Source organism: Cebus imitator, unplaced genomic scaffold, assembly GCF_001604975.1.
Source record: "Cebus imitator isolate Cc_AM_T3 unplaced genomic scaffold, Cebus_imitator-1.0 Scaffold9, whole genome shotgun sequence".
In the NCBI taxonomy this organism is placed as follows: Eukaryota; Metazoa; Chordata; class Mammalia; order Primates; family Cebidae; genus Cebus; species Cebus imitator.
This window is the reverse complement of record NW_016107324.1, coordinates 2,355,427-2,371,987: the sequence shown is the minus strand read 5'-3', so window position 1 is coordinate 2,371,987 and position 16,561 is coordinate 2,355,427. Positions and strand designations below refer to the sequence as shown.

Here is a 16,561-nt window from a genome sequence, read left to right as displayed (position 1 = left end):
GTCACACTTCAGTTTTGGGGGCTACTAGAATATTTCCCCTGGGCTACTAGAATAGTTCTATCATTGTAAAATTCTGATGTTATTAAATTTGAACAGCTAAATCTCTAAGTAACTAGTCATTATGTTGTAAAGGTTGAAAAGATTTCCTGCAAATAAAGCTAGGCAAAAATATCACCCATATTGCCAAAATATATTCTCATCCAGGATTCAAATACATTTTAAGAGATATAAGATTAAATTGGTACAAGCAAAAAATCAGTTATTCATTAAGGATTAAAAGAACTGAGGAAATCTGAAAATACTTTTAGACATTGTAGAAATTACTATATTAAAAAACATGTATTGAAAAGACCCTCAGAGGTCAACAGACTCCCACAACTAGGTGCACAAAATCATTGAATAATGGTGAAGCAGTATTCACACTGCATTAAATACTTAAGAACTACATATTAATCACAATTGAGTCTCCAAATTTGGCCATATACATGCTGTAGCAAATTACATAGCATTATCCATCATCATTTTGGAAAGCTAAGTTTCAAAAATTAATGGTATATTATCATCTGGTTTAATATGCGGAGGTCGTATTACAGGTTGAGTACCCCTTATCTGAAATGCTTGGGACTGGAAGTGTTTTGGATTTTGAATTTTTTTTTCAAATTTTGGAATATTTGCATTATATGCTGGTTGCGTATCCCTAATTCCCAAATCTGAAATCCAAAATGCTCCTATAAGCATTTTCTTTGAGCATTATGTGAGTGCTCAAAAAGTTTTAAATTTTGAAGCATTTTGGATTTCAGATTTTTGGATTAGGAATGCTCAACCTGTATAACCAGTAGTCTAAAATTGGGTAAAATATCATGTGAAAAATGCCCCAGTCATGGGAAATGGGTCCTAATGTCCCACTGGAAAGGGCATTCAACTAGGGGATGTAAAAACACTTTTTATGTGTTTTTATGTACACATTGGGTATAAAAACACATGAAAATTTTAATTCACTATCCAGTAAACCCAGATGACAATAAATCTATGGGCAGAAAATCAATGCCTTATTTGGTGAGACATATATTCTTATTTCGTTTAAAAAATAGTCTTATTTTCCTCCAAATTCATTTCCTTTTCACCTCCCTCATTTCCCCTGCTACGTGCACTATAGTCTAGTGGATGGTTTGTCTTTTTCTGAATTGTTTCTGCTACATACATTTTGACCTGGGAGAAGAACAAGATAAAAGTAACTCTCAAGCACAATATTTCTCAAACTATCTGAGGTCCAGGATCAGTTTTTTCCTCCAATCCTTCACAGAGTGACCACTGAGCAAAATACAAAGTAGTGTACTTCTAAAAGAAAGAAATTTTAAAAAGAAACAGAGAGTACAAGTCTCATCTTTAAAAATTATCATTTGATTCAATAAACATAAAATTTATTATTGACTGACTGTGAAAATTTCTAGATTGTAACTCAGTTTCTGTGCTTAGCTTTGGGTGGGCAGGTAACCACAAGGCTGCGGATGGGCTCAGGCCCAGAACCACACAATTCTGTAGCTGTGCTCTGTCAGGGCACTTCACTTGCCTCTTTCACACTTCTAGGATTCACTTTTCCCCAAGGAGGCCTGGATACCACAGGCACCATGGAAGACCCTGGGACCCCCTCCAGCGCTCTTTATTTTCCTATTGTCTCCCAGAGGAATCTGCAATTGTATAATTTATTTGGTTGCTTGTCTACCGTCTCTCTCTTTGGCAAGAATGAAAGCTCTATGAGCAAACAGACCTTGTCTGCCTCATGATCCATTTCATTACTAGAGCCTAGGACTGTTAAATTCATTAATAAAGTCTTTCCATCACTTTTTGTTCTTTATATTCCTTTACTCAATTGATATTCAGCATGTGTAGAAACAGTTCTTTTCCAAGGCTGCATAAGACTTTTGGAAGCAGGCACATAAATAATATCTTTCTACTAATAAATGCTATCTATTATAAAATAGTGTTTATTTTATAATCACTGAATATATCAAAACTTTATAATTCAGGCCTTTTTGAATCAAACGCAAAATCAGATATGAAAAGGTTAATGAATCTTGTCCCCTAAAATTGAGTTTGCCATAAAGGAAAATAGATTCTTAAAAATGATAAATTGAAAAATATATGCGTATATGATTCTTCAGGAACTATATTAATAAAACATTTAAAACAGCTAAGATCTTTATTGTGAGAAATAATAAGATGAAGATGACCACCACTGAAGAGGAGAAAAAGTGTTTTATGTTATTTTTTTAAATGTGTATAAAAGCAGTAAAATGTTGTGCCTACCAAAATGACACTTTCTTCAAAGAAAGATATTATCTAATGTGTACACTTTAACACACAGCCCTTCCTTGTGTAAATATATAAGAAATCCTTAGAGGAGTTTAAAATAATTTACTTAGAAATTCTACACTTAAACTTATCCAAAGGACATAATTAAAGGTGTAGATAAGATATGCATAGCCTTGCTCTAAATATCCAATAGTAGGGAATTAGTTAAAAATGATATATCTATTTAACTAATTCCATGTAGCCATTAAAAGGATGCTGTAGAACAAAACTTATTGATGTAAAAGGATGGTTAAAATAGACTTTTTACTAAAAATAACAGGTTGCAATACAATATTATAAATGGGCCCATACTGTGTATCTAGATGAACATATAATTATAGTAATAAATGAGACACAGGCTATAATTATTTCGCTTCTCTGTATTTTCTAATTTGTCTGCAATAAACAAATATTATTAATGTAACAAAGAATAAGATACAATATATAAAAACAATAACAACTACAAAAAAGAACCCCTTCAATCAAAAAGAAGTAATCAGGGATTTAATTCAACTATGTCTTGGCACTATTAGGAAGCCAAATATGATTCACTGAACTGAACTGTAATAAAGACAAGATATTAGGAAAATGTTTAAATTATGTGAGAACTATTCTTAAGCACTTTAAAGATCTATTTGCAAGATTACAATGTGCTAATTACAAGTAATATCTATGTATTCTTGAGACTAGCTTTGACAATGTAAACTTTCAGCTGTCATTCCATTTGACTTGTGCTTATATTATGTTTTCCCTGTTGTTTCAAAAGCAGAACCCAGGGACTGATTCTTAGAAGCATTTTCTTAGAGATTCACTGGGTGTCTGTAAATCTGATCAACTGGTCTTTGGTAGATCATTATTCAACACTTACCACATACTTTATTTCTAGAGCTATGACTGCCACTCCCCAAGCCTCACTTCATAATGAAAATAAAGAAAACAGCCCTTTTGGAAAAGTTGGATGGTAATACTAACATAAGTTTTTAGTACATACCATATCATAACCTCCTACATGGCTGACTTTTGACTATTTCATTTCTTTTTTAACTGACAGAAGACACAAAGACAAAAATGTCAACTTCACAAAAAATCTTAGTGCTTTTTGGAAAGAATCTTATAGATCATTCAGTCTAACCCCCTGATGTTATAAATATGGAAATTTAGGCCTAGAAAATAGGTAAGTGAGAAGCCAAACTAGAAGCAAGTGTCCTGCCTCTAAGCCCAATCCACTTGCCATCATCATTTACCATTTACATGGAACATCAGATTCTACTTTAGAAATTAATTATCAACCTACAGGGCTAAGGAAAATAGAAATGTGTGTATACAGACCTTGCATCTGGTAGCTGTAGGGTGCCTGTCCAGGTTGAGGGGTACTGAAGCTTGTGCCATAGCTGAGAAATCCTGTCTGTCCAGGCGACTGAGACTGTGACAATCCACCTTCGGTCTTGATGCCTGCCCACAATGCACCTAAATCAGTTAGTGATAGCTTATCTATCTGTCCATTTTCAAAAGCTGGTAAATACAAAAAACATACACTTCCACAAATGTTTAACTGTAAATGCTTTCCCAGTCTTATCTCAAAAATAAAGGGTACATATGCACACAGTGAAATACTATAAAGTACAACGTTTGAATGCCTGTTCACATTATTCTCTCTTGTTTGACTGCACTTTAACATAAAGCCCTTCTATAAAATATAACTCCAGTGATATATTTTCATACTTCATTTTGTTTTAATTAATGTAAAAGTTGTAGATCATCTCCTTCACAGTCAAGAAATAGCCTAATTAAATTTTAGCTTAATGATCTCAAAGTTGCTATACTGACTATGGTCAAAATCCTTTTTTTCTAAAAGCAAAACAAAACAGATTAATTGAAGCCTACACCATCACAGTATTTTCCCCCCTTTACTCTTTCTACCACAAAGATGATTTCAGTACCAACTCATTTTGAAGTCCAAAGAAGAATCAGTACCGGGCCCAGAACTAAGCAACATGGTGGAAAGGCTTCTCCTGAGTTTCTAGGTCCCATCGGAAAATAAGCACAAAGGGAGCTGAACACTAATAAGCTGGATCCTATAAAACAGCAGTGATTTATTAACAAGTGGAGTTGACCAGCAGTTCCCTTTTGTCCCTTTTAGTGTGAAATATTTGACCATAATTGTTTTCAATGTAGTCTATTGTGGCCCCCAAATATCTCCCCAAACACCAGGCTGACATCATAATTTTGGATTTGGCAGCACTGAGGTATGGGGCTCAGCTCTGTCTTTAATTAGTCATAATTAAAGACAGTCATACATGTTAACAACTCTTCTTCATTCTCATAGAGAGAGGGGAGGAAAATTTCTGCCAAGGGAATTCACATTTTTGAATAATTTTGCTTTGTACTTAAGATAAATGATATCGTTAGGATCTAGAATACTCAGTAGTCTTACTGTTTATTTCCATTTTAGGGGAATCTCATCAGCTGAGTGAAGTCAGATAATTGTTTTAAGGCTGTGAGAGAATCTGACTCTTGGCTGAGAGTGCTTACTTTAATTCCTGCAGTATCTCTAAATAACTTCATAATGACCTTAACATTTAAGTCTTAACACAACCTTGACATTTTAAAAATGTGATTTTCCCTGTAGAGGTAATCCCCAAACAGTGAATAACCCATACATAGAAATGGTCTCTGGAAATATACCTGCCCTAGACAGGTGGCTTGATGCCTCTAGAAAATCCCTTTCTTTCCATGTTGTCATCCCTAGGGATTTTCCCCCTCTTGCTCCATTTGAGGCTACGCTGATCTGCTTCCAGCCTTCAATTACCAATAAAATGCCAATAATTCATGTATTTCTATTCTGTTTTAAACTATTGTTTCCAGATGGGGATCTTTGTGATAAGAATATATAATGAAAGGCAGAAAGAGGTAGATAGCACCCATAGCCACGCCTATCTCCAATGACTTCTTTCTACAAGGTGGCAAACTCCTATCACTAGCAGACTCCTTGAAGATCCAGCAAAGAACAGAATGGATTTGTGTTTCCCCACTCATCTATCATTCTCATGATAAAAAGATACACCAGTCTTTACTTACAGGGTCTCAATAAAAAGTTAGGAGCACAAGTCCCTGAAGAAAGTTTTTTAAGACTATCTGGGCCTTGACTATCAGCAGCTAAAACCCAAGCTAAGTGCTCTTCCTTCATGAATGAGCAAAGGGGAGAAGGATGCCATATTTTTCAATTCACTGGCCCCCCAAAATAGAACTTTTGCATCAGAAGTATTCAGGGCATCTCCTTGTACTCAAGGTCCCAAAAGAGAAGACAGGGTGATTAGGAAAATGCTAAGACCTGAAAATTATTCCCCGGGAATTTGTAACCATGAAAAACTCTGGAATCAAAGCCTTCACACGGAGCCTCACTCTCATGCCTCCCGGATCCCCACTTATCCCATTAAAATCCCCGTCCTCACTCTGCTAGTTCTGATTCTATTCCCAGATCTTTTTGCTCATCTCACATTCTTTGAACAGCTATTTCAGACAAGGACATTCATTAATGACTTAGAAGTGGAGGAACCCCTAACCCAGAGCTCAGAAATTGGCAACGGAAGATGTGCAGGTCACCCAAGACTGAATAGGGAGAGAAGGAAGAACAAAGGTGTGTGGCTGGCAACCAGGGCCGTGACGGGAGTGGCGCCTTCCCATGGCAGCACTGGTAGGCTGACAGCACTTTAGAACTGTGTGGACTGGAAAATACGTTTACACTTCAAATAATCATCTCACAAGTAAATTTTGGAAACATAAATCAAAGACTGCCTTGACTTCTATTATAGAATGGGAGCTAATGCTTTCTCTTCTTTTAGTCCAAGAATAGTTTGAAAGTAAATTCCAGCTAAACTTAATCCATATCTAATATTATTTTGAGAAACTGTGAATAAAGGTTATAGAAATGAGAAATAATTCAAAAAATTCCATTTTAGGGCTGTCTCTAAAGTTTACATTCAAAATACCTATCTAGATAACATTCAGTTCAGATGGTTTTAAAATAAAACTATAAATGCTGAAGTCATACCTAATGTAGGTTATTTGTATATATTTTATAAGAAATTCATATATGAATTCTGTTTGAGATGTAATTAAAAGAAATAAGTAATTTACCTTCTAATTATTAATGAAATACTTAAAAAAGAGCATTAATTCTTTTTATATGCTACAGAAAAGAATACTACAAAACAGTATCAAACAGGAGCACAATTAGTATATTGGTCACAAAAAAACTTTGTCAACCCTTTCCTTCAAGTATCTATGTACTATTCTTGATTATTAGTTTTATTTTCTTAATAAAACGCCAATAATTCATGTGTTTCTATCCAGTTCAATCTATTTAGAATTACAATGACAATTTAATGAAAGGAAAGGTATTTTACAATTCTGAGTTTTTTGTTTTTTTTTTTTAATTAAGCTTTGGGATTTTGTTGGATTTATTTTTAATTTACAGGTATTGACCCCGTAACAAGTGAGTTAAATTACACCAAGATAAAGATAATCTCCAGGTGGGAAGGAACAAATGTCCATGTGAGCTTTAAATGTTTCCTGATTTGCCTCTTCAAAGTGCAGTCCAGGCTGTGATATATAGATCACTTTTCCTAATGGTTGATAACGCTGCAATTTGAGACTATTACCACCCTTGAGTTTAAAGCAAGAGTTTGTTGAATTCTACTTGTACATCCCTAATCAAAGCTAGGCATCTGATAAATAGGAAATGAAACTTTACCCCAAAAGACTTCATTCATAGACATTTTATCACAAATATTCACAAAAATATTTTGGATTCCAGGGCCCAGTGCTCAAATGGCAAATTCAGGGTTGAGATATAAATGGAGAAAAATGAGAGCAAGAAGGCATATGAACTGCACAATCTGTTTGCTACCTCTGACCTCAAGATAAGGAGCTGCCAGTTCTCATAACACTCATTAGAAACAATCATATGAAGAACTTAGACACAGAAGGTGACAACACTTTCTAAAGCAGCTGAGGATTCAGTCTTTAAGTACCACTCAAATATGTTAATACACTCATGCCCGCACGACAATGCCACCAGTACAATAGCAGGTAACTCACCATATGAGGAAATGCCGTACGGCTGTCCTGGCTGTGGGTACGTGGCATAGGCTGTAGCTTGTTGCATTCCTGTGGTAAACTGTGTTTGCCCATATGCAGCCATAGTTTGTGAGGAAGGGGTAGGGAGAATATGTGGGTATGGTCTGCTATTTGTCAAAAATGACAGAAAATAGAAAGCCCATGCATTAGATGGAAACATGCAAGGTAACCAATTAACAACCACATCACAAATTCCAGTTAAAGACTGTCTCTTAAAGTAAAACTTTGACATAGAATTGATAAAGAACTGAAATACTTCAATGTCTCCCCTACATGATGCTTAAAATAAATTTGTGTAAATATGTTTACATCTCTATGAAACGCACTTTCATTTAAATTAAGATGGAACATGTGGGCACAGACATGACTTTAAATAAATAAAAGTCTACTCAGAGAAGTTATTTATTGATTAAGAGAAAATACATCTTACTTGGAAGGGTAAATCTGTGGCGGAGAGAACTGGTGAGTTGGTCGTGGGCTGAAACTACTGCTCCCAATTGCTGTAAAAAACAAAACAAAAGAATGCACCATAATCCAAGCAAAATGCAAAATATATAGAAAACACTGATATGTTTTCAACTATAGGTTGGCCACAGGAAATTTCAGGTATCTGACCTTTGTGAACTGCAGAAATAGCAATTTTATATGGTTCCACCTAACAGAAAGTTAAACTATAAGGAGAAGCGAATAGAAACTGATTAAGGGCTCTAGTTTCAAATGAACTCTTAGAAAACTCATCACAATCTTCTCAAATACCTGTCAGCATGCTATGAGTTTTTACAGTGGCAATACTTTAAGAGTACAAGAAGGCCTGGCTGCTGTTTGGAAAGCCATGCTGAAAGGGAAGGTCTGAAGCTGAATTGCAGGATTGGGTGGAAATGTGAAAGGTCAGCAGGCCTATTGTTTGTGCTCAGCAAGAACACACAAACCTGAGGCTGTATTACCAAGCAACGTGGTCTAATCTTCTCTCAGGTGAGAAGAAACAGGATAGATCCTCATTTGCCTGCATTGATTTAGCAATGGTTTTTAGTAAAAATGCATTCCTATAACTATCTTAAATTTCTCAAGTTGCAAGCTAAGCCTGTTTTTTCCTGTGCTGATCTGGGTGTTGCTTTGCCTTTTATTTATATGTGATCAACTTCAATGTTCAATTAAAAAAAGGTCTGCCTTTATTTTTTAAGGAGGTATTTAAGCATTCAAGCAGAACTTCTCTTCTTAATCATGTTAACTTGATTCAACAATGCATTAAAGTCCTAACAACTGTTCTTTTACTCTAATTCTGAATTAATAAAGAAGCAAAAACCTAAGTTAACAAAGTCCTGAAAACAGCAGTTCCAGCTTCTTTCATTGTAAACAGAGTCAATCTACATACATATTTGTATATATACATACACATATATCTACTCATATTTACATTTATGGGTATACATATACATATTTCTTCCTTCAAATTCCTAATCTCTACCAGGCTAAGATGCATATTCTTTGGATGCAATTATTGTAAGATATAAACTTATTCTTCTACCAATAATTACTACTCTCAGAGGCTCTATCATTTATTAATTGTAGTCTACACTAAAATCCTTTTAGAAGGTTCCATGTACTCAAAGTTTCATGTAGTTTTCACATTGTCACATTGGTACATTTGTTTCTCAAATTTAATTTTCCAGCTTGTGTTTGGGAGGACAGTGGTAGGCTGGACTAGAATCTTCAGATCTATGAATAATCCTTTCCATGTAAAACAGGTCAAAAACAAGGCCCATCTAGGCACAGTAGGTCTAGATTAATACCACTCTTGCAAGCTCCCAGACTTCAAACATCTGGCTGGCCGCTTGGCAGAGACAGCATCTGTTGTGAAGAGACGGTGAGCCAGCCCAGCTGGTACCCCGTCATTCAGCACATACTGAGTCACTACTCTGTTCCAGGTGCTGTGCTAGATGCTGCAGATGCGAAGGTGCAAGGACCAGTTCCGTCTGATACACGTGGGAAGGGTGACAAATGAATAAGTGGGATGGTCAGTTAAAGACTGCAATTAATAGGAGAGGGGGATTGGTGAGAGAACACTTGGACTATGAGTGCTACCATTTGCCCAGGTCATCTGCAACTAAAACCTCTTCTGTGCCTCTCTTCTAAGACTGAAAACAGGCCAAGGGTAACATAGACTTATCCAGCAGAGTTACTGGAGAAGTAATCTCTTCCTGAGACAATAAGAGTTCAAAACAATTGGCTAAAAACCAAACAGCAAAAAAATGCAATGCTACCTGATGACAGAAGCCATAGAAACCCCATTTATTCTTTTCTAGCTCTGTGTCTATGTTTTTTGAATTGTGGGTCATGGCTCATGAAAAGTTCATAAATTCAACTTAATAGGTTGTACCAAGCAATTTTTTTTCTTTTATTTTTTCTTTCTTTTTAACAGACAACAGAACAGAAGACATCAGGGTTATGGGTTACTACAAAGAGTAAAGGAAGTCCCATAAAGCTCTAATTTAGAAGATATACACAAAATGTGTGTATATATATGATGAAAGACTCAGGAGGCTGCAGAATATGGGAATTACGCCTAGGTTCTGGAATCAGAATTTAATTTCAGCACAGATTCAAATCTCAATTCTTCTATGTGGCCTTAGTCAAGTTATTCCCTCTATGTCTCCATATGTTCTCCTATAAAATGATGGCAATATTACCATCTACACCTCATAAGATTGTTGTGAAGACTGAGATAATTTTCCCAGATTCCCACTATCTTTTACTCCATGCTTGTCTTTTCCTTCTGTGTTTTCAACTCTGCTCAATGGATCACCATCTGTCCCACAAAATACTTCAAGGTTGGATTTCCTGCCTCCATTTTACACATGAGAAACTAGGGGCTGACAGAAGTAGAGTAACATATCTAAGCAGATTGAATCCAGGTCTGCCTTACTCTTCCCACCAAAACATACTATCTTCTGCCCCCCTGCATGGAAATTAGAGCCTCACAACCATCTTGTTTTTCCCTCTATTTCATGACTCAAGTGACTCACCTACCCCAGTCCAGAAATTGCCTGTTGGTCTGTCCTGCATACTCCATCCCTGCTCTGAGGATCCCTGTCCTGGTCTAGGCCCTCACAGTGACGTCTCACTGGACTATTGGAACAGGTACAGAGCCACTTTCCTTTGGTCGCACTCAGGGATGGCCGCCTTTGCCTTCTGACTTTCAATACTGCCACCACCCTGTTCTTTCTTAAATGGAAACTTCTTCATATCCACAATCATTCGACAGTGTACTTTATCCCTGGGATAAATTCCAAATTTCTTGGCAGAGAATACAAAGAGATTCAAGCTCCAACTCCCTCCTGGGTAGATTATCTAACCTCCCAGACTTCAGAACTGCCCATCCATTTTATGTCTGATTTGGTTGTTGTTCACACTAGACTCTTCTTTGCTCTGCCTGATGAACACTCCACCATGGAGACTAAGACATCATTTTCTCTTCAGGATAAGTCTTCCTTCTCTGTACTTTTCTTGGAACATTGCAATCCTTGGCAATGTAGCACCCCCTCCCCACATCGCATTACAATTAGGATATGAAGTGTATAGATGGTTACTTTCCTCTGCTAAGTATGGGATTCTGGGGCCATGGACTTCTTACTACCCTGTTTCCTTAGCACCTGACAGGGCCTGGCATGTGGTAGAGGGAATCGACACACATTATTTGTCTAAAAACTATGTGCAAATTAGGTCATAAGCAAAGTAGTTTTTAAAACCACAATAACGTGAAGAATATTTTATGTTTTTATACACATACATAATACATCTAAATTTGGTTCTTTGGAATAAGGTACAATCTATCAAATATATTGGCATAGGTAGTATCCCTTATGAAATAAATGTGAAGAACCCACAATGCTGTCTTATAACTAATCACCTAGTTAGGCATGCTTAAAATTACTGAATATGTCAAAGTCCACATAATAAGCCATATCTTTCAGGCTTTCTTTAAATCCAAACCCCTGTATGGCTTGCACAATCTCTGTGTGGCTTGTAGTCAAAAATCTACCATCTTATACTTCAAGTAACATTTCCTTAATGGCATGAAACACTTTAAACTTTCTAAACAGTAACCCAGGAATTCAGATTCATTTTAATTTCATGGGACCAAAATTTCCTAAAGCTAAGAGAATGACCCTACATCAAATTAAATGGTCATTTTATCCTTAGAAAACTCAAAATTATGCATGCCACAGAGCCCTGGGAACATACAGACAACCAATATCACTTTATCTATTTAGCACATTTGTTTTCAATTACTGCACTTTATGTCCAACATAGAAAAAAGCTCCCCCAATCTTTTTGTAGGAAGGGTGAGGAGAGCCCAAAGTGAATAATCATCACAATCTTGAGAAAACGTTGGGAAGAACTCTTTCAATTGGCAGATCCTCAGCTCACTCCTCCCCCAGGCAGGTCCTTCGTGTCAACACCATTCAGCCAGACAATCAGGTCAAAATCCTAGAAGTAAGTTTTGACTCTTCTCTTTCCCTCACACCCCACCTACTCTTTTATCATAAGTCCAGTCTGCTTTCCCTTCAAAATAGACCCCAAACCTCAAACGTCTCATCTATCACTCTGTTCCAGTCACCAACATTGTGGCAAACAGAAGATGGGCCTCGTGGTTCTTTCACTGCAGGGGGTGAAGGTGAACAAGAGCCTAGCTGCTTGCTCTGCAATCCATCCATGCCATGCAGGGTGGGGGTGGAGGGATACTTTTAAAGGGCTTCACCAGACCAGTGACAAAGCATCAGGGATACTAAGGCAGGCCTGTTCCTGGGAGAGCTGGGGCTCCTCTGATGGCCTTGCTGAAATGTCCTTAGACTGCACTCCCACGTAACTTAACCTCCCTTCCTTCCCTCTCTTCTTTCCCTTAAGTAAATCCTGGCACATTTAATCCTGTCTTGGTGGCTCTTCTAGGAAGACATGAGCTAACACAGTCATCTTTCTTCCGAGCCAGGAAAACGGTGGTCTCCCTGCTTCCGTGCCCTCACCTCACCTTTCTCCCAATAAAGCAACTTCCATGCAACAAACAGTGACCTCTTAAAAACATAAATTAAGTCATGCCACAAACCCCCTGATCCTCAACTCCAAGCCCTCCATTATCCTATCACACTTCACTGAACCCAAACTTATTCCTGCCTTTCACCAAGATCTCTGCTCAGGTGCCCTCTCCTCAGAAGCCTGTCTTCTAAAAGAGACTCCCATCCATTCCTTTACTAAACTCTTTGATCAGCTTTTGTTTCCTTCTTAGCACTTTTCATTGCCTATTTACATACACCAACACTTACCACTTACCCATGTATTATCTGTCTCTCCCAAAGAATGAAAGATCCATGAGGGCACAGACCCCTTTTCACTGCTATATTCCCACTGCCTAGAACATTGCTTGGCATATAGTAGGTGCTCAATAAATAATTGCTGAATGAATTAGACCTAGAAGGGTATACCTTTTATAAACAATTAAACAGATAAACCAAATTTGTCACACAATATTTTTTCTCCTGTGGAAGCATTCCTGCTTCTATTTTCAATTTTCAAATATCACTGGACTTCAACTAGCATTTTACTTAACAATTTAATAACAAATTTAGGTTTTGTAGAAATGGCAGAGGCAGCAAAGATATTAAAAACACTTTATTTGCAATCCCTATTGTTCTTAAAATTTAAATCGTTAAAATATTGCCTTTCATTGGTAAAGAGTAAATGGGCATCACTTTGCAATATTATGAAACCATGATAAGCAATACCGCCATTTTCAATTCAGCCACTGCCTTGGAAAACCGCCTTCCCTTTCTTTCACTCCCCCACCTTATACCTGAGGGCTTCCCTAGAAGAGTGAGCTCATTAGGTCCTTAAGGCTTGCAGGTGCTAGGGCTCCTTGAAAGAGAGGTGGAGATAGAAATCACCAACATCGGAGTGGTTCCATTTCTTCATTACCCTCACTGTCTATTTTTTAAAGGCACTAATAATAGTTAGGATGGGAATCTGTAAGCTCATGTGAATTTTTAAGTCACTGTGGAGAAGAAAGTAGAAGGGGTGACCACAGAGGTAAAGAATAGCTTGGAGTTAGGGCTTAGAGACTTCTTCCTTTTACAAATTCTAAGCCCTGCTCATAGCCATTCCAGTATGTTGATTTTTGTATCTTTAATCATTTATAAAAGAGAGAGCAAAGAAAATGAAAACAAGAGAATATTGATTCCAGGGTGCTCTGTGCTTCCTATGCCTTCACCCAACCCCCTATGCTCTCCTGGTTCTTTCCTCTGTATTCAACACAGAGAGCCCAGCTATGGAAAACAAGATCCTTTATAGCTTCAGCCTCTCTACCACCTACCCCTCCACCTTCAACTAAGCCCTTCTCCAAAGCCCTTAATTCTCCTGTGCATCTTTTCCAAGTAGAGGCTGCTTGCTCGCTCAGATTCCAGATGTCACAAAGACCTGAAAACATATTTTCATTGTTGCTTCTTCCAAACCATTGGTTTTCCACTTCCACACAATCTTTCTTTCTTTGGGGTTCATGACAGTTCATCAACATTTCCATGAATGACCCACATCCTGGATACTGCCTACATTTATCAAAAACTTTAGGATTTGGTGACGTCTCCCAACAAGCTCCAATATCACCCAACATTCACCACTTTTCTCAGTCTTTCCAGGCCTCAACCCTGGCCTTCTACTTCAGTCACCAAGCTCAAGACCACCTCCTGGCCCCTTTTGCCCACTCCATAGTCTCAAGCCATAATCACATTGATCAATTCATTCATTTCCTTAGCAAACATTTACTGAACATCTCCTATGTGCTCTATACCATGAAAGCCACCAGGACTATAACTGAATAATACAAACAGAATCTGTTCTCACAGGGCTATAGTTCAGCAGGAAGACAGACACTGACAATCCTCTAAGTTGTGACGAAGGCTGAGGAACTAACTACAGAGGCATGTGGGGGAGGCCTCACTGACTTTAAGTAAGGAACATCATCTCTGTCCAGAAACTTCATTCCTTTATTCTCATTTCTCCAAGCTCATCAAGAGATGAAGAACCCCTTACATCTCTTCTTTTCTCAAGGTATTAGCCCCTACCTTCTCACTCTTTCTACTGGTCTTGAATACATGAAAAATTATTATTCCTTTACTGATACTCTCAATTTTCTTAGGTTCATATTTTCTCATGCTTTACCTGGCAAACCCTGGACCCTGGATCAAACCCAGTGCCTTTTTATGGGCTACTAAGCCCTTGAGGAGAAAAATCACTCCACCATACAGGGCCATGTTCATTATCTCCAGCCTTGTTCGACCTTCAGCTCTACTGTCCATCTTCTTCCTTATTTCTAGGCAGCCTCGGACTTCCCCAGAATTCACTACATCAATTTCAATCTTCTCCAGCTCCGCAAGCTCACATACCTATCACTGCTTTCTCATTCTGAGTCACTTCAGAGGAAAAAGCAGAAGCCATCATTCATTCATTCATTCATTCATTCATTCATTCATTCATGTTTTCTTTAATTCAAATATGTAGCACATATTAGGCAAATATGTGAGTGCCTAATATGTGCCAGGTACAGTTTTAAGGGGTAAAGGGTACAGAAATGAATCAAATAAGACAGAATCCCTGCCATCAAAAGCTTATGTTTTGGTGGGGCGAGAGTCCAACACTAAACATAATGCACAAGAAAATGACAGCATTTTCAAAAGGCTTATAATTATTGAGCAGGAAAGAGTGGGGAGGAATCTGGCCTGGTAGAACAGAATTAGAACAGGAGAGCTACACTGAGTCGGGTGGTCAGGGTGCGCCTCAGTGAGAAGGTGAGATTTGAGCACAGACTTGAAGTCAGGGAGAGTCGGGTAGGCATACAGGGAAGGGACTGCCAGTGAAAAGGCACTATGCTGGGAGCACGTCTACCACACGGGAGAAAGAGCAGTAAGCAAGGGAGGCAGGCAACAAGGTCAGACAGGATCTGAGGCAGAAGATAATGGGGCTTGTGGGTTTTTTAAGGATTTGGCTTTTACGAAAAGAAACGAATTGGAACTGTAGGAGGGTCTGAACAGAGGAATCGGATAGGAGCTCCGTCAACATACTGCCACCTCGCCCACTTCAAATTCATCTGCACCACTTTGCATTGCATCTTCCCCAGTGTTTCAGTGAAAAAGTTATTCCTTTTCTAGGCTGCTCCACTTCTGTTTTGGATTTGTGCTATTGCTGTCCCATCAGGGACTTCTCTCTATCAATTATCCCCCTGCTTGCCCGTACCTCTAACCTCTACCTGTTGAGTTTGTGTCAGCAGTATGAAACCACCTTGACTTCCTAAGTGCCATCCCTCTCTCTGATGAATTTCCTTTCCTTGCCTTCTTTTTACCACTATATACTTGAAAGACATTTTTCTCTTCTCCATTTTCACTCCCCCACCTTATTCATGAAGTCATCTATTTGTTAAATAAACTATGAGCATATACTATCTGCTAAGAGCTATACTACATACACAGAAGTTGGTCATGTGGTCCATCAGGGCCAAGGATAAGCAATGTTCACCCATCTACTGAAATTGCTACAAGCTAACCCACTGATGCTTGTAATTTTTTTAATTTTAAATTTTGACATAATTTGAAACTTACAGGAAAGTTGCAAGAACAGCACAAAAACTTCCCAGATATCCTTCATCCAAATTACCCAATATGTTATTAGCTTTATCCCTGATTTTGTGTGTGTGTGTGTGTGTGTGTGTGTGTGTGTGTGTGTGTGAATGAAAACACATATATAACTTACATTCTGTTGGAGTTTTGTGTATAACGTCTTTTTACTCATAAATATTTCTATGTATATTTCTTAAAAACAAAACATTCTTTTACCACAGCACAGTTATCAAAATCAGGAAAAACAGTGATAGTGATGCAGTACTATTTTCCATAGATATTTTCAAAAAACTTAATTATCTCTTTGTAGCACATAATTTTTAACTTGGACTTTAAAAGTATTACTTTTTAAAAGTATAAATGTTTTTTACATATATATGTATACATACATACGTGTGTGTGTGTGTGTGTGT

At 37.7% G+C, this 16,561-nt stretch overlaps 1 protein-coding gene across 8 annotated transcripts in view; it reads right to left on the bottom strand.

Moving 5' to 3' along the window:
* EYA1 (EYA transcriptional coactivator and phosphatase 1) overlaps positions 1-16,561 on the bottom strand; it is a 155,462-nt gene that overhangs the window by 107,723 nt on the left and 31,178 nt on the right. For 2 of the 8 annotated variants that reach the window (XM_017544544.2, XM_017544589.2), the window contains 3 exons: positions 7,922-7,991; positions 7,453-7,598; positions 3,682-3,819 (listed from right to left, as the gene is read on the bottom strand). In XM_017544544.2, coding sequence (XP_017400033.1) covers positions 3,682-3,819; positions 7,453-7,598; positions 7,922-7,991 — 354 coding nt within the window. Of the gene's footprint in view, positions 1-3,681; positions 3,820-7,452; positions 7,599-7,921; positions 7,992-8,106; positions 8,202-16,561 lie in introns of those variants that run through there. The other 6 variants (XM_037744234.1, XM_017544553.2, XM_017544579.2 and 3 more) reach the window with 6 other exon arrangements.